This window comes from Jaculus jaculus, chromosome 4 (assembly GCF_020740685.1).
Source record: "Jaculus jaculus isolate mJacJac1 chromosome 4, mJacJac1.mat.Y.cur, whole genome shotgun sequence".
Classification (NCBI taxonomy): Eukaryota; Metazoa; Chordata; class Mammalia; order Rodentia; family Dipodidae; genus Jaculus; species Jaculus jaculus.
In genome coordinates, this window is record NC_059105.1 from 159890996 (window position 1) to 159910237 (window position 19242).

At 43.4% G+C, this 19242-nt stretch overlaps 1 protein-coding gene across 1 annotated transcript in view; it reads left to right on the top strand.

Moving 5' to 3' along the window:
* Mix23 (mitochondrial matrix import factor 23) overlaps positions 1–14738 on the top strand; it is a 29998-nt gene extending 15260 nt beyond the window's left edge. The window contains exons 2-5 of the mRNA XM_045148136.1: positions 212–337; positions 3994–4140; positions 12773–12832; positions 14448–14738. Of these exons, the coding sequence (XP_045004071.1) occupies positions 212–337; positions 3994–4140; positions 12773–12832; positions 14448–14498 (384 nt within the window). The 3' untranslated portion in view covers positions 14499–14738. The remainder of the gene's footprint in view (positions 1–211; positions 338–3993; positions 4141–12772; positions 12833–14447) is intronic.
* Positions 14739–19242: the final 4504 nt, after the last annotated feature.

Sequence of the window (19242 nt, forward strand, 5' to 3'; positions counted from 1 at the left end):
AGTCAGAACTCTGTTAGAATCACTATTGCAAATCCTCCCTGTCATTCTTTGGTGAAGACTTTTTTTTTTTTTATAATTGCGCTATGTTAAGCTTGCTTTCTTCACTAGTGAATTAGAGAGTTGTACAACATCCAAGACTTTTTTCTTAAATACTTAATTTTTATTACTTAATATTTTATTGAGATTATGTTCTTTTATTTTAAACGTGTAGGAAGTACTCAAGGTGATGCGGACAATTGATGACAGAATAGTACATGAATTAAACAGTACGGTTCCAACAGCTTCCTTTGCAGGGAAAATTGATGCCAGCCAAACCTGTAAACAACTTTATGAGTCTGTAAGTGGATCCTTTGAGTTTCTTGTCTGTGCTTTTTTAACTCCTTTCTTTGCAAGCCAATTAAATCAGTTGACATGTATCTAAACTCTGAAAATCAATTGACATCTTTGTGTTTCCTCGCCCATACCTGAGGGTGTAAAAAAATTTTGATCAGGTTTCTACAAACTATAAAGAACATTGTGATCTTACGCACAAATCTGTGAAGAGAAGGTTCTAAAGAGTAAGCAGGCAAACTTGTTTTCTTCAGTTACCAAGAATGGGAAGAGAAGCTTATGGTATGGAGGAGAAAGAAAACCACAGAAAAGTGTGCTTTCCTGGAGGTGTTCCCTCCTTTCATTCTCTCTTTGATTTCCAAAGGGAGAAGGAAATAATGACTGCTATGGCTTACATTCTTTCATTAAGTTGGAAGCTGACATTAAATGACCACTATTTTAAGCTCTACTACCACAAAGTTACTGTTTGGATTCCTAGTCATATAAAGAAGAAATTACTTAAAACCTAAAAGGCATTTCTGAACTATGGCCAAAGTTCATTTTGTGGATAAGTATATTCATAGCAATTAAGTTTAGGTCATTAACTGCTGATATTCTTGTTCTGCCATTATATTAAAGTATGTTGTTTGATTGAGCGATCAGATAAGTATTGAAGGTTTAGTAAATTGCAAGGTGAGGAATTTAATAAATAGAATCCAATATTTGGGAGTAGGGGGATAGGTAAGTCCAAGTCTTAATTTACGGTGAGGGTTTCTTCAGGTGTCTGTGGTTTAAGAGCTAGAAGAAGCCAGGCGTGGTGGTGCACACCTTTAATCCCAGCACTTGGGAGGCAGAGGTGGGAGGATCACCATGAGTTTGTGGCCACCCTGAGACTATGTACTTAATTCCAGGTCAGCCTGGACCAGAATGAGACTCTACCTTAAAAAACCACAGAAATAAAAATTTAAAAAAAAAGAGCTAAGGGAGGTAATTTGATGGAGAATGGAATTTCAAAGGGGAAAGTGTGGGGTGGGGGAGGGGGTATTAACTTGGGATATTTTTTATAATCATGGAAAATGTTAATAAAAATTGTGAAAAGATTAAAAAAAGAGCTAGAAGATACCCCCTTACTACATATTTACTTTTTTTACGCAGTTATTTCTGTTTATAATCTGCATAAGTGGGTGACCTTGAACATGATACACACACACATAAACTCCCTTTGATTCAGCTTCATGGTTATAGTGACTACCAAGTGTTTTGCGTGTTTCCTGCTGCTGTCTTTACTATACTTCAAGTAGCTTTGCTCCAGAGGCTGGTTGTGCAGAGCACCCAGCCAATAAGAGCCACTGACATGCTTGATGTCTTGCCAAGAAGTCTGAAATACGAAATAGCCAGGCCTGGTTGTGCATACCTGTAACCTCAGTACTCAAAAGTGTACTCAAATTTCCTCAAAAAGTAAAGTAGTTTTTAATGCGAATCCCTCTACTAGCGCATCTGTACTCCCTAAGATGTAAATCTTAGCTTTTCATTCTCGATTCTCAAGGGAAACATGCCCAGCGTTACTGAACACTAAGGTCTATGAGTCTGAAACAGTGCTGTGCCAATACAGATGATTATAATGCTATCAAATTTTGGTTGTGATTGTAGAATATACTTGAAACATGACCATTACACCTTGCCAACCAAGACAAAATATATTAAAACTTTTATTAGATGTGTTACACTGAAAAGGAGAATAATGAAATAATTCGTATCAGATATCTTTTCAGTAAACATTACAGATTGGTAGAAATCTGTGGTTTCTTTATCATTACTTACACTTTGAAAAAATTTAAAACTACTCCACCTTACAAAGTCAAATGTACCATGCTTTGTATTTCTTTACTGTAAGGAAGATACTTTACGTCTCGGAATTATAACCTCGTTCCCTTGTTGAGACTGAAGAGAGGAAGAAAAGCAGGAAGTGGCCCTGAGGGTAGATGTAGAATAGAGGGATGAATGGAGTGAGGATAGAGGGATGAGTAGAGTGAGGATAGAGGGATGAATGGAGTGAGGATAGAGGGATGAATGGAGTGAGGATAGAGGGATGAATGGAGTGAGGATAGAGGGATGAATGGAGTGAGGATAGAGGGATGAGTGGAGTGAGGATAGAGGGATGAGTGGAGTGAGGATAGAGGGATGAATGGAGTGAGGATAGAGGGATGAGTGGAGTGAGGATAGAGGGATGAGTGGAGTGAGGATAGAGGGATGAATGGAGTGAGGATAGAGGGATGAATGGAGTGAGGATAGAGGGATGAATGGAGTGAGGATAGAGGGATGAGTGGAGTGAGGATAGAGGGATGAATGGAGTGAGGATAGAGGGATGAATGGAGTGAGGATAGAGGGATGAGTGGAGTGAGGATAGAGGGATGAATGGAGTGAGAATAGAGGGATGAATGGAGTGAGGATAGAGGGATGAGTGGAGTGAGGATAGAGGGATGAATGGAGTGAGGATAGAGGGATGAATGGAGTGAGGATAGAGGGATGAATGGAGTGAGGATAGAGGGATGAATGGAGTGAGGATAGAGGGATGAGTGGAGTGAGGATAGAGGGATGAATGGAGTGAGGATAGAGGGATGAATGGAGTGAGGATAGAGGGATGAGTGGAGTGAGGATAGAGGGATGAATGGAGTGAGGATAGAGGGATGAGTGGAGTGAGGATAGAGGGATGGATGGAGTGAGGATAGAGGGATGAATGGAGTGAGGATAGAGGGATGAATGGAGTGAGGATAGAGGGATGAGTGAAGTGAGGATAGAGGGATGAATGGAGTGAGGATAGAGGGATGAGTGGAGTGAGGATAGAGGGATGAGTGGAGTGAGGAGAGAGGGATGAGTGGAGTGAGGAGAGAGGGATGAGTGGAGTGAGGATAGAGGGATGAGTGGAGTGAGGATAGAGGGATGAGTGGAGTGAGGATAGAGGGATGAGTGGAGTGAGGATAGAGGGATGAGTGGAGTGAGGATAGAGGGATGAGTGGAGTGAGGATAGAGGGATGAGTGGAGTGAGGAGAGAGGGATGAGTGGAGTGAGGAGAGAGGGATGAGTGGAGTGAGGATAGAGGGATGAATGGAGTGAGGATAGAGGGATGAATGGAGTGAGGATAGAGGGATGAGTGGAGTGAGGATAGAGGGATGAATGGAGTGAGGATAGAGGGATGAGTGGAGTGAGGATAGAGGGATGAGTGGAGTGAGGATAGAGGGATGAATGGAGTGAGGATAGAGGGATGAGTGGAGTGAGGATAGAGGGATGAGTGGAGTGAGGATAGAGGGATGAGTGGAGTGAGGATAGAGGGATGAGTGGAGTGAGGATAGAGGGATGAATGGAGTGAGGATAGAGGGATGAATGGAGTGAGGAAAGAGGGATGAATGGAGTGAGGATAGAGGGATGAATGGAGTGAGGAAAGCCACAGGCAGGATTGGACACTCAGCTGACAGGCCCTGCAGGGGTCTTTTACACCTCTGAAGCATTCCTCTTTGCTTTTAGGTGATTTAGCTGGGTCAACACAATTTTCTCTATAGATTCAATTTTTAAAAAAGAAATCAGACAGTTTTAAGTCCTAGAATTATTTTTAAGAATTTTTTTATCACTAACATGTCATAAACTAATGTGCTTTCTTTCCCCCTTTCCATCCCTGTATTCTTTTAGTTGATGGCAGCTCATGTCAGTAGGGACAGAGTTATAAAACACTGTATAGCCCAGACATCAGCAGTAGTACAAAACCTCCGAGAAGAAAGAGAAAAGAATTTGGATGATTTAACATTATTAAAGCAACTTAGAAAAGAACAAACAAAGGTAAGTTGATTAAATCTACATTCGTCAGGCAAAGGTTTCCAACCATAGCCTTCAAAATAAAGTCAAGTGCCAGGCATGGTGGCGCACGCTTTTAATCCCAGCACTCGGGAGGCAGAGGTAGGAGGCTCACCATGAGTTCGTGGCCACCCTGAGACTGCATAGTTAATTCCAGGTCAGCCTGGACCAGAGTGAGACCCTACCTTGAGAAACAAAACAAAACAACAACAAAAAAGTATGGTGGAGAGCTAACTTAGTGATTAGGTTCAATTCCCCAGGACCCACATGAGCCAGATTCACAATGTGGTGCATGCATCTAGAGTTCATTTGTTTTGCAGCAGCTGGAGGCTCTATCTCCATCTGATTTTGTCTGTATTATCTCAAATAAATAAAAGTATTTATTTATTTGACAGAGGGAGAGAGAATGGGTGCATCAGGGATCCAGCCACTGCAAATGAGCTCCAGATGTGTGCCCCCTTGTGCTTCTGGTTTATGTGGGTCCTGGGGAATTGAACCTGGGTCCTTTGGCTTTGCAGACAAACACCTTAACTGCTAAGCCATCTGTTGCAGTCTGGTTCACATTGCTGGTAGAACTCACCCAACCAAGAGCAGCTTCTGAGAAAAAGAGATTTATTTTGGCTTACAGGCTCGAGGGGAAGCTCCACGATGGCAGAGTAAAACATTGCCATGAGCAGAAGGTGGGCATCACCCCCAGGCCAACATAAAGTAAACAGTAGCAACAGGAGTGTGCCAAACACTGGCAAGGGGAGACTGCCCCCAATAATACACCACCTCCAGAAGACGTTAATTCCCAACTGCCATCAGCTGGGGAGACTAGCATTCAGGACACCTAAGTTTATGGGGGACACCTGAACCAAACCACCACATTCTACCCCTGATCCCCATAAACTGATATCCAGACATGCTGTAAAATATAATGCATTCAGTCCAACTTTAAAAGTCCTCATAGTTTTTACAATTCCAATGATGTTCATACATCCCCATAATCCAAGGTCTTTTAACGGAGCCATAATACCAAAAAGTCCCCCCAAAACCCACAATGGCGCAGAATAAACATTCACACTGAGAAAGATGGCATTGAGCATAGCAAAGAAACATTCAACAAGATTTTAAACAGGGCAAATGCCATACTGTGTAGCTCCAAGTCCAACAACTCTAGTTAGTGAGAAATCTTCCAGTCCAATAAGTACTACCAGCAACAAATGTCTGGACTTCCAATTCTGCCCCTCCAGCTAGGCTACACACAGTCCTGGAAAACTTCATCGGGACCGGCAGCTTGCCTTAGCAGTCATCTTGTGGTCCCGGCATCTCCACTGGGTATCCACTGCAATCCACAGTTCATCCTCATGGCCCCATATGGTCTCCATTCAGGCATCCACCAAACCTGTCTCACTCTGCCCATAGTCATTTCCAAAACACAAGACCGTGTTGCAAACTCAGTGAACCTCTTTCCTGCATTTCGTATACTCCACAATACCTAGTAGGGTGCCAATTTGTTAATCCAGGGGGGAATAAAATAGACTTTGAAGAACAGGACACTCCTTAAGCACTCAGTCCCCTTCAAAAGAGTCTACATTCTTCCTGTTGCCTCAGTGCAGGTCAGCTGGCCCAATCTCAAAGGTTGTGACCTCTCAATTGCAGCTGAACAGGCAGCTATTCACCCAAAGAGTTTTCTTTCCGTGCCATATCCCTCTGCTCACACCAGTTCATTTTTACACAAAGCATCCCTGCACAACTTCTCAGGCACAAGAGCAAGTTTCTCACACAAACTGCTAGCCCAGTCCAGGCAAAGCTCTTTCTCCCCCTCATAAACCAAACCTCACAGTCCATAGTTCTTACTGCCTTCAGGCCTTTCAACTCTGACTAGAATAGTCCATCAAGCAGTACTTACAGCACTGCAAGGTGTCTCTTAGGCCAAGGTTTCAAATCCTTCCACATTCCTCTAGAAAATCAGCTCCAAGAGGCCAAAACCACACAGGTGTCTAGCAGCAACCCCACTCCTCAGTACCACTTTACTGTTGCAGTCAGGTTCACGTTGCTGGTAGAAATCTCCTAACCAAGAGCAGCTTCTGGGAAAAACCAAGAGCAGCTTCTGGCTTACAGGCTTGAGGGGAAGCTCCATGATGGCAGGGGGAAACGATGGCATGAGCAGAGGGTGGACATCACCCCCAGGCCAACATGTAGACAATAGCAACAAGCGAGTGTGCCAAACACTGGCAAGGGGAGACTAGCTATAACACCCATAAGCCCGCCCCCAGTAATACACCGCCTCCAGGACATGTTAATTCCCAACTGCCATCAGCTGGGGAGACTAGCATTCAGAACACCTAAGTTTATGGGGGACACCTGAATCAAACCCACCGCAGCCATCCCTCCAGCCCTAAAAACAAAATATATTTTAAGAAAGAAAGCATGGTAGGAAAAGATTGAGGAAAACACCTGACATCAGCTCTGGCATCCACATGCATGTGCACACATGTGCGTGCAATACACCCACCCAAACAAGAAGTCTGTTGAAGCCACGTGTATTGGCTCATGCTTGTAATTGAGACATGGGTGTTTGAAGCTAGCCAGGATCAGCCTGGCTAGGGTGAGACCGTGCCTCAAAAACAAACAGTAATACAGATGACTTAATTACAGTACATTAGTCTCTTCAGCTATAAAACCAGTACTAGCCGGGCGTGGTGGCGCACGCCTTTAATCCCAGCACTCGGGAGGCAGAGGTAGGAGGATCCCCATGAGTTCGAGGCCACCCTGAGACTCCATAGTGAATTCCAGGTCAGCCTGGGCTAGAGTGAGACCCCCCCTCAACCTCCCCCAAAGAAAAAAACCAAAGCAGTACTAGATATGCTAATACCCCATTAAAATTTATTGCCCTACTTAGTGGACATTGTTAAGGATCTTGGCTCTTTAGCTACCTTATTTATCCAGCATGCCTATAGTGCTTTTACTCTTAAGGAAAGGGCCAGTGTTACCCAGAAATATGTAAGAGCCTTATTTTCTTCCCTGATGTAGATAGGGTCTACGCCTCATCTGACTGTTGCCTATAGCCCTGTATGTGGTATAACAAGAAAACAATGGAGGCCAGGAGTGGAGGTACACATCTTTAATCCCAGCACTTGGGAGGCCAAGGCAGAAGGATTGCTGTGAGTTCGAGGCCAGCCTGAGACGACATAGTGAATTCAAGGTCAGCCTGGACTAGAGCAAGACCCTACCTTAAAAAAAAAACAAAAAAAACTAGAAGGAACAAAAAAGAAAAGAAAGCAATGGAAATATTTAGCCAGCAGTAGCCATTTTATCCTGGGGATTGGTTGGTTTTAGGCCCTTATTCACTTTCTTCCAAATATATTAAAGTAGGGCTAGAGGGATGGCTTAGCAGTTAAGGTGTTTGCCCACAAAGCCAAAAGACCCAGGTTCGATTCCCCAGGATCCATGTTAGCCAGATGCACAACGGGGTGCATGCGTCTGGAGTTTATTTGCAGTGGTTGGAGGCCCTGGTGTGCCCATTTTCTCTCCCCCACTCTCTTTCTGTCAAGTAAATAAATATTTTTAAAAACAAATATATTATGATGGAGAATGGAATTTCAAAGGGGAAAAGTGGGGGGGGGGATTACCATGGGATTTTTTTTTATAATCATGGAAAATGCTAATAAAAATTTAAAAATATATTAAAGTTCATGTATTTTCAAAAAGTCTCATATGTAAAATCTCATAATTTATTTTATTTACTTACCTTCCCTTACACTTATATTTTTGTTTATTTATTAAAGATAGAAAGATACGTACCAGGGCCTCCTGCCACCAGAAATGAACTCCAGGTGCATGCACCACTTTGCACATCTGGCTTTATATGGGAATTGAGCCCCGCCCCTCAGCCTTTGCAAGCAAGCACCTTTATCTCTCCAGACCCTCTTGTGGTTTTTTTGGGTTTGTTTGTTTTTTCGAGATAGAGTCTCACACTAGCCCAGGTTGACCTGGAATTCACTATGTCGTCTCAGGCTGAACTTGAACTCACAGTGATCCTTCTACCTCTGCCTCCTGAGTGCTGGAATTGAAGTTGGGCACCACCATGCCTGGCTTAGGTTTAACTCTTGATTTTGTGCAATTTCAAACTTAGAGGAGCCAAAGGACCCAGGTTCAATTCTCCAGGACCCACGTAAGCCAGATGCACAAGGGGCACATGCATCTGGAGTTCATTTGCAGTGGTTGGAGGTCCTGGCACGCCATTGTCTCTGTCTCTCACGCTCTCTGTCTTAAATAAACAAATAAATAATATGGGTATGAACATTCAGAGAAGGGCTTACTGTTGGGTGTGGTGGAGCACGCCTTTAATCCCAGCACTTGAGAGGCAGAGTTAGGAGGATCGCCATGAGTTCGAGGCCACCCTAAGACTACGTAATGAATTCCAGGTCAGTCTGAACTGGAGTGAAACCCTACCTCGAAAAACCAAAAAACAAAAGAGAGAGAGAGAGAGAAGTGCTTACTAGGCAGTTTGGTGAGCAGAGTATATACATTTAGCCAGACACCAGCAGTTACACTCCTAGGGCTCATGACTCCCCCTGTTATAGTTCTTGAGTGATTTTGAGAGTTTCTTGGATATATTTGTTATTTCTTTATAACTAGGATCTAGTTATTAAGTCTTATCTGTATTTAAGTGGCACCATAGATGACTCAGTTCCTGTGTGTCAGGTGCTTGAAAATCTAGTGTGCAATGGAATCATGATGTTTATAAAAGTAGGTGTGAGGGGACCAGGCGTGGTGGTGCACACCTTTAATCCCAGCACCTGAGGCTGAGGAAGGAGGATCACTGTGAGTTCAAGTTCATCCTGAGACGACATAGTGAATTCCAGATCAGCCTGGGCTGGCGCGAGACCAGGTCTGTGTGCCCATTTTTTAAGAGGTTGTAGGGTGTAGCAGGAAGTACAGCTACCAATACAGCCTTGACTGAAGAATCGTCTTCCTTTCCAGTTACACAGTTTAATCCATTAGCTCAGCTTCAGGAGAGACGCCCATGGAGCAGTGAGGGAGGGTCACAAATGTGGCAACCAGATCACCATCACAGCTTGGGTTTTTTTGTTTGTTTTGCTTTTAAATATTTTATTTGGGCTGGAGAGATGTCTTAGTGGTTTAGCGCTTGCCTGTGAAGCCTAAGGACCCCAGTTCGAAGCTCAGCTCCCCAGGACCCACGTGAGCCAGATGCACAATGGGATGCACGAGTCTGGAGTTCGTTTGCAGTGGCTGGAAGTCCTGGTGCGCCGATTCTCTCCCTCTCTCTCTCTCTCTCTCTCTCTCTCTCTCTCTCTCTCTCTCTCTGCCTCTTTCTCTGTCTGTCATTCTGAAATAAATAAATAAAAGAAACAAAAAAATATATTTTATTTATTTGTTTATTTGAGAGAGGGGCAGATAGAAAGGGAGAATGGGCGCGCCAGGACCTCTAGTCATTTCAGATGAACTCCAGACCATGCGTCACCTTGTGCATCTAGTTTACCTCGGTACTGGGAATTGAACCTGCGTCCTTAGGCTTTGCAGGCAAGCACCTTCACTGCTAAGCCATCTCCAGCCCTGACAAAAGATGCTGACCAGGGAAGCTGCTGGGCAGGACTGGGCAGAAACAGAAAAAAATCTCTGTTTGCAATTTAAGTCAGAGTAGAGTGACTTGGTAGTGGAAAGCAAAGTTCACAGTAACCCACTGAGTGTGAGTGATTGCACCAGAGTATTTACTCATCTCTCGTCTCTGCCCCTTTGCCCTTAGCGCCCTGAAAGAGTGCCAGGGTGCTGGCCACAGGGAGGGTTGTCAAGTGCAATCAGTGAGTTAAAGTCTGCTTTCCAGCCAATGATGTACAGGGCTGGAGGGCAAACATGGGCAGCATAGTGATAAGTGAAATGTGGATTATTTTCTTCCTCTTCAAAGTGTGTGTTGAAGATTATGGGATCAGGAAGAACTCTTCCTCCTCATTTTCTGTTTGAGGAAACTGAAACTTTGTTACTAATGGGCATTCTCAAAGTCACAGGGTGTAAAAGTAGAGAAGGTGGGACTTTAACCTAGCTCGTTTGGGTTCAGTCAGTTTTTTGTTTGTTTTTTTTTTTACATGAAGTGTGACTAATAGGCAAAGTCTGATCAATTTATACAGAGTTGCTAGTCTACAGATAGCCCTATTTTTGTTTTCTGAGGTAGGGTCTCACTGTAGCCCAGGCTGACCTGGAATTTGCTATGTAGTCTCAGAGTGACCTCGAACTCACAGCGCTCCTCGTACCTCTGCCTCCCGAGTGCTGGGATTAAAGGCGTGCACCACCACGCGCGGCAAAAGCCCCTGTTCTTTACGTGAATCCTTAATACAAAAATAAATAAATAGCCGGGCGTGGTGGCGCACGCCTTTAATCCCAGCACTCGGGAGGCAGAGGTAGGAGGATCGCTGTGAGTTCAAGGCCACCCTGAGACTCCATAGTGAAATCCAGGTCAGCCTGGGCTAGAGTGAGACCTTACCTCGAAAAACCAGAAAAACCAAAAAAAAAAAAAAAAAAATAAATAAATAAATAAATAAATAAAAACTCCCTGGCTGGATTTCATTTATAGTTGTTGTCACCTTATTAGTGGCCTTTGAGAGAAAATTGACCTGTTTAAGACCCACAGCCTCAGAGGTGGCAGTTAGTTTGTAGCACGGGAGGGATTATATTGGAAGTTTGCTCTAAGGTCTCCAGTGTTCTAAACAGAAAGGAACAGACGCAGAGCCTGTGAAGCAGGTCTGAGGAAGTACGTTAACTACTCTGAGACTTCTGTACAATGGGCTCAACCATAGCTTCCTACGTTTTCATTCTCGGAAAGGATTTGTTACATAATGCTTGCTAGATGGAGGTGCAGAGAAGCGGCTCCTTGCTCCTTGAGGAGCTGGGAATTGCATTGGTGTTTCTTTTGTCCCGCCACCCCCGAAAGGCAAGGGGTCAGGTGGGGAGCAGAGGACTCTCTCCCTTCCTCCACTGCTCTCTCCTTTTGGCTTCCTGGGCTCTCATGTAGCCCAGGCCCGTCTTCAAACAGCTCACTGTGCACACCTGACTTTAAACTCTGCATGGCCTCGATCTGTGGTTTATGTTTTACTACTGATATTCCTGAATGTCTTCAAGCTGTTTTCCTGCTCTAGCTAGCTTCTTTTTAATCCCTCTGATCAGATCCCTCTGCTCCATTACTTATTACAGTTCTGCCGTGTGAACCTTGCAGTAGAATCAGCTTATTTTCTGCTAGATACTTTGGTTGCCAGTTTTAAGGAAAGTTTAGAAAGGCATTTTATAGCCTCGGACTTTGGCTATGTTAATGGAGGTGTGGGAAACTTAATACCTTTTCTGAGTCACTTGAGCCTTATATATTCCTCTTCCTCTCTATTCCTCTGTGCTGTGTTTGTGAATCTGTAGTTGTATTATCAATTTCTAAAACTAGAATTGTTGGGTTCAAGAACATGTGACTGCATTTTAAAAAATGTTTTTCTTTGAAAGCAGAGAGATAGAAGAGATACAGAAAAAGAGAATGGGTGCACCAGGGCCTCTAGCTGCTGCAAACTCCAGGTGCATGTGCCACCTTGTGCATCTGGCTTTATGTTGGTACTAGGGAATCAAACCTAGGTCGTTAGGCTTCTTTTACTTATTTTATTTTTTTAAAATTTTATTTATTTATTTATTTGAGAGCGACAGACACAGAGAGAAAGACAGATAGAGGGAGAGAGAGAGAATGGGCGCGCCAGGGCTTCCAGCCTCTGCAAACGAACTCCAGATGCATGCGCCCCCTTGTGCATCTGGCTAACGTGGGACCTGGGGAACTGAGCCTCGAACTGGGGTCCTTAGGCTTCACAGGCAAGCGCTTAACCGCTAAGCCATCTCTCCAGTCCTACTTATTTTATTTTATTTTATTGGTTTTTTGAGGTAGGGTCTCACTCTAGTTCAGGCTGACCTGGAATTTGCTATGTAGTCTCAGGCTGGCCTTGAACTCATGGTGATCCTCCTACCTCTGCCTCCTGAGTGCTAACATGAAAGGTGTGCACCACCGCACCCGGCTGTCTTTTTGAATCTTGCCATGTTGCCTTCCATGGAAATCGCAGCAAGTCATACTCCTGCTAAAAATGTGTGTATGTTTTCCACACCCTTATGATTAGGTTTTAGTAGACACTCATTTTGTCATAATGGTTTAATTTGTACTATTTTATACCTGAATAAGATGAAACTTTGAAAATACATCTAGCAGCCATTTGTATTATTCTGTAAAATGCTGTATCATTGGGGGTTTTTGTTCATTATTTATTTATTTATTTGAAAGTGACACAGAGAGAGAGGGAGAGAAAGAGATAGAGAGAGAATGGGCACGCCAGGGCCTCCAGCCATTGCAAACGAACTCCAGACGCGTGCGCCCCCTTGTGCATCTGGCTAACGTGGGACCTGGGGAACTGAGCCTCGAACCGGGGTCCTTAGGCTTCACAGGCAAGCGCTTAACCGCTAAGCCATCTCTCCAGCCCTCATTGGGGGTTTTTAATGGTAAAGGTGACTGTTACGCGGCAAGGTTTGAGGAGCATGTGACAGCACGAAGTGAGAGTGGTTTCAGCGCATGACGTCGGTGATCTCTCCTTTCTTGCAGTTGAAATGGATGCAGTCAGAACTGAATGTTGAAGAAGTAGTAAACGACAGGAGCTGGAAGGTACGAACTAACGGCGAGGCGACAACCAAGGGAGGGGACAGAAAGCGCCGGCGGGCTCTGAGGAGAGCAGAGGTGGCTCCCCAGCAACCACCCGGGGGCTTCCCTTTTCTGTGGTGCCGCTCTGTTTACCGCTGTGTGGAAGCACAGCCGTTAGCTGTGGGGAGTCCATGACCTGCTACAGTAAAGAATCGTGCTGACTATGGGCACATTTGCTTTTGGATTTGTTTTTGTTGTTGTTGTTTTTAGGTAGGCTGTCACAGTAGCTCAGGCTGACCTGGAACTCATTCTGTAGCCCAGGCTGGCCTCCAACTCACAGTGATCCTCATACTTCAGCCTCCTGAGTACTGGGATTAAAGGCAGACATGCACCACCACGTCCGGCTTGATTGTTTTTTATATATGTGTATGTGTGTGTGTACATATATATATACATATATACTATATACATATATGTGTGTGTGTGTGTGTATAGTTAGTTTATTTTTCTTTATTTGAGAGTGACAGACAGAGAAAGGGAATGGGCACGCCAGGGCTTCCAGCCACTGCAAACGAACTCCAGACGCGTGCGCCCCCTTGTGCATCTGGCTAACATGGGTCTTGGGGAACCGAGCCTCGAACCAGGGTCCTTAGACTTCACAGTCAAGCGCTTAACCGCTAAGCCATCTCTCCAGCCCTGGATTGTTTTATTTATGAAATAGCGTCATATGTAGCTGAGAATGACCTTGATCTTTTATGCCTCCCACCTCCCCAATGCTACAATTACAGGTCAGCCTGAGTTAGAGTGAGACCCTCCCTCAAAAAAAATGTCTTGTGTCAATTTCCAAATGGCTACAATCTATTTTTTTTAATTTTTAAATTTTTGTATTTATTTATTTATTAGAGACAGAGAGAATGGGCGAACCAGGGCCTCTAGCCACTGCAAACAAACTCCAAACATATGTGCCACCGTGTACATCTGGCTTACGTGGGACCTGGAGAATTGAACCTGGGTCCTTAGGCTTTGCAGGCAAGCACCTTAACCACTAAGCCATCTCTTCAGCCCCCAAATGGCACAAATCTATTAAATCTGAAAGAATGCACTGATAATTCTGTTTGAGCTTTTGAGATGAATTAATGGAATGATGCTAAGCTAAGATAAAGTTAATTGAACCAAAACTAGCAATATCATTATTTTGTAATTGTCCCAATTAATAGTCATAGTTTTTAGGAAACAAGATGGACAAAATAAGTTTATGAATTCATACAATTAGCAAAAGAGGAGTCCAGCCAGCAAATATGACGGTAAAATCATCTTGTAGCCAGATGCACAAAGTGGCGCTTGCGTCTGAAGTTTGTCTGCCGTTTACAGCGGCTGTAGGCTCTGGTGCACCCAAGCTCTCTCTCTTCCCCTCCCCCTCCCTCCCTCCCTGCAAATAAATAAATCTTTAAAAATTGTATGTCAAGGCATTTTCTATACTTAGCATCTAATTTGACCTGCTGTGGAAACTCTTCTGTTTCCTAAATCTATTGACCTGGAACAAATGATAATGTCTTCCTAATTTGTCAATCTCCAATTGGATTCAGGCCTGTTTATACCAGATGTCTCAATAATTTGTGTTTCTATTTTAACATCGTAGGTGTTTAATGAACGCTGCCGGATTCACTTCAAGCCTCCGAAGAATGAATAAAGAGAGACTTTTTTTTTAAAGGACTGGGTCATCTCATCAGAGCTAAGCATGCCGGACATCAACAGGGTGGGCGTCCTAGGATAATTACTGAGCCAACAGTCCAAGACCTTTTGTTGATTTCAGCCCCACTTAGCCAAGACCTCAAGTCTAAGTAATTCTCATAATTATAAAATAATCAACTGCTATTTTATACTGATTGTGTAAAAAAAATGTTTTGTAACTATTAAAATAATTTTTTGACATGGTGTACATATTTATTTGGTGGCTTTGTAAGTTTAGATAGTAAGTTATAAGAGAATTTAGGCATAATTTCCATGTCTATATGATATCTTTTTGGTTCTTACAAATCACTTGGTATTGATGTGGACTTTTTTTAGTCATTGATGCTTATCCTTTTTATCATTGTGGGTTTACTACAAATTAGCAGTATTACAACTGAATTCTGTCCAAAGAAGCTCTCTTAGTACCTTAATTTATCTTGTTAAAGCCAGGCATAGTGGTGCGTGCCTTTAATCCCTGCATTTGGGAGGCTGAGACAGGATTGCCACAAGTTTGAGGCCAGATACAAAAACTCAGGTGGATTTTTTTGCATGGCCACTGAAGGAAAGCATAAAACAAATTTAGACTATTTCCTAATAAGGCAGGAGGGAGTTTAAATAATTGTGAATGATGTTTTTGGTTGCTTTTGCTTTTTGAGGTAGGGTCTCACTCTAGCCCAGGCTGACCTGGAATTCACTGTGTAGTCTCAGGGTGGCCTCGAAATCACAGCGATCCTTTTAACTCAGCCTCCCGAGTGCTGGGATTAAAGGCAGTGTAAGACCCTACCTTGAAAATAGCAGGAAAAAAAGGTGGTGATTTTAATGTAGTCATGTCAACAAAAATTTCCTCAGGGACAATGAAAAAGTTTTTCTGTGAAGTTGGAGAATAATAAAGTTTAGATAGAGTGAGATAAAAGACTAGGTGTAAGAATGGAAATAAAGTCACAGAGATCTTTGTGGTGCCATTCCTCAGAAGGACATTCTGATTCGTGGAGAAGAGTCTAATGGCCTTTATAGACTTTGAGGTCTGTCTGCCAAATGCCACCTAGCAAATCCATCTATGTTAGGATGCACATTCAAGCAATTATTGCAGTGAATCAGTGCAGTTTAATACATTTATGTGTATTGTGGCAAATGACATTTAAAACTTCAAATAGGAAGGAATTCATATTTTGTTCTTGAAGGCTAATTTGCTTGCTGAAGCTGTCTAATGTGTAATTACAGCCTTATAACGATTTGATTCTGTTTTTGGTTTTGCTTGACAGATTTAGGCACAGGGGAAGAAACGAGGCACATGTTCCAGGATGAATTTGACTTTTCTTGGGTAGAACAGAAGACAGCCATGGGAAGAAACACCCATGCTGTACATAGGCCAATTCTTCTAACCAGTATTTAAACGTTTATAAATTCTAAAGTTCTCAAAGAGTTTATAATTCGTAAAGGGAGACAATCGTAAAAGAGTTAAGTTATATGTATAAAACGATGAATGTGGGCTGGAGAGATGGCTTAGCGGTTAAGCGCTTGCCTGTGAAGCCTAAGGACCCCGGTTCGAGGCTCGGTTCCCCAGGTCCCACGTTAGCCAGATGCACAAGGGGGTGCACGCGTCTGGAGTTCGTTTGCAGTGGCTGGAAGCCCTGGCGCGCCCATTCTCTCTCTCTCCCTCTATCTGTCTTTCTCTCTGTGTCTGTCGCTCTCAGATAAATAAATTAAAAAATGAACAACAACAACAACAAAAAAAAAAACGATGAATGTAAGCCAAGCATGACAGCCCACTGCTTTAATCCCAGCACCCAGAAGGCAGGAATTTGAGGCCAGCCTGTGACTACGGAGTGAGTTACAGGTCAGCCTAAGCTAGGGTGAGATGCTGTCCTAGCAAAAGATAAATGTGATAAAATTCTTTGCAAAAAATATTAAATAGAGGGCTGGAGAGATAGCTTAGTGGTTGCCTGTGAAGCCTAAGGACCCCGGTTCAAGGCTGGATATCCCCAGGACTCAAGCAAGCCAGATGCATAAGGGGGTGTACGTGTCTGGAGTTTGCCTGCAGTGGCTGGAGGCCCTGGCACACCCATTCTCTCTCTCTCTCCATCTGCCTCTGTCTCTCTCAAATAAATACAAAAATAAACAAAAACATATTAAATAGAGCTGGAAGTTAGGAACTTCTGTGGAAAGTGGTGGATTACAAATGACTGTTCAGCTGACAGGAGAACATAGTGTCTGTGAAAAGCCTGTTAACTAGGCAGTGGAATTGTGCTCCAAAGTCGCCAGTTTTGGAAATTGAGTGATAGTCTTAATGTCCCACATGCTCAGGAATAACAGTAAACTGGAAAAGTGAACATTCTACCTAGAGTTAGATGATCTAATCAAACAAGATTACATGGGTTCCTTGTGATTTCGACATGTACTTAGCCTTGCCTTGGCTTTTAAATATTTATTTATTTGAGAGGGAGGGAGAATGGGCACACCAGGGCCTCTCAGCACTGCAAATGAATTCCAGATGTATGCGCCACTTTGTGCATCTGGCTTACGTGGGTCCTGGGGAATCGAACTTAGGTCCTTGAGTTTTGCAGGCAAACACCTTAACCGCTAAGCCATCTCTCTTGCCCAATCATGGCTTTTTTTTTTTTTTTAATGGCTTATTTGAGAACAGGGTCTTAGTATGTATTTCCCAGGCTGGCCTCACATTTGAGGACTGGGGTTCCAGGCATGCACATGTGTAGCCGTGCTTTTTAGTTTACTTTAAATTTTTATTTGCAATCAAAGAGAGACAAACACAGAAAGAGAGAGAATGGGAGCCCCAGGGCCTCGGGCCACTGCAAACAAACGCCAGATGTATGTGCTACTTTTTTCATTGGGAATTGAATCCCAGTCCTTGGGCTTTGCAGAAAAGCGCCTTAACCTCTAAGCCATCTATCTCTCCAGCCTTCTTTTTAGTTTCTTTTCAGGAATAAGCACTATGGTGAACCAAAGACAAAATTAGCTTTTTTTATTTGGGGTGGGCGGAGTTCAAGGTAAGGCCTTGCTCTAGCCCAGGCTGATATGGAATTCACCATGTAGTCTCAGGGTGGCCTCAAACTCAAAGCAGTCATCCTACCTGTGCCTCCCCAGTGCTGGGATTAAAGGTGTATGCGATCACATCCAGTTCTCCAAAAATTTAAGCTTTTTTTTTTTTTTTTTTAAAAAAACAGTGATCCTCCTACCTCTGCCTCACAAGTTTTTTTTTAAATTTATTTATTTGAGAGAGAGAATGGGTGCACCAGGGCCTCCAGTCACTGGAAATGAACTCCAGACACATGTGCCCCCTTGTGCTTCTGGCTCATGTGGGTCCTGGAGAATTGAACTGGGATCCTTTGGCTTTGTAGGCAAACGCCTTAACCAGTAAGCCATCTCTCCAGACTGAAAATTTAAGCTTAAAAAATGTTTTTGGAGTGGCTGAGAGTGAGTTTGAGGCCACCCTGAGGCTACATAGTTAATTCCAGGTCAGCCTGGACCAGAGTGAGACCCTACCTCAAAAAGACAAAAAGAAAAAGAAAAAAAAAAATTGGGGGTGGGGACTGGAGAGATGGCTTAGTGGTTCAGGCACTTGCCTTCAAAGCCTAAGGACCCAAGTGGGACCATTCTTTCCCTCCCATCTGTCTCAAATAAATAAATTTTAATTTTTTTTTTTTTTTTTTTGTGAGAGAGAAAGTGTGGGAATACCAGGGCCCTTTTCCCCTGCAAGCAAAGTCTGTGCATCTGGCTTTACGTGGGTACTGGGGCATGGCTCCTGTGCCAACAAGCTTTGCAAGCAAGTGCTTTTAACAAGTCATTTCACAGCCCAAAAATTTAAGTTCCAATTCCTGAGTTTTCTTTTGGACTTGATCATTTTTACATTCCTATCTTATTGCTCTTACCATATTATTTGTTTCGTTTTATCAAATTTAATGGCGTATCTACAGATGGCCCCTAATTTTTTTATAATACAACTTCCCAAGTAGTTGGGGATTTAAGCAAATGGCTCCTAGCTTTAGAATGTAGTGGCCAGCTGAGGACAGTCTGTGAAAGGGGAGGGGATTTGTCCTAGATGAACACGCATATGCCCCGATGTACCAAGAAGGGATAGCTAGGCCATCGGTGCTTAGTAATAACTGCTATAGATTGAATTATTCTACTTCAGATTTAAACACTAGTAAATAAAATCTGTCCTATTTAAAGCCCCTCAATAGCTTCTCATTGCCTTGAAGACAAGTATAGATTCCTTAAAATGGCTTATGAGATCCTTACTGCTCTAACTTCTCCCTCCCCACTCTGGTGCCCTCGATTTCCCAGAAATACTGATCTACTTTCTGCACCTAATGAAGACTCAGTGTCAAAGGCATTTCCTCCACCCCCCCATACAAAAAAAAAGGACCCAGAGTCTTCTTTTTTAAAGTTTCTTTTTAATTTTTTTTTAATTTTTATTTATTTATTTGAGAGCGACAGACATAGAGAGAAAGACAGATAGAGGGAGAGAGAGAGAATGGGCGCACCAGGGCTTCCAGCCTCTGCAAACGAACTCCAGACGCGTGCGCCCCCTTGTGCATCTGGCTAACGTGGGACCTGGGGAACCGAGTCTCAAACTGGGGTCCTTAGGCTTCACAGGCAAGCGCCTAACCGCTAAGCCATCTCTCCAGCCCTTCTTTTTTAAAGTTTTTATGTATTCGTTTGAGGCAGATAGAATGGGTGTTACC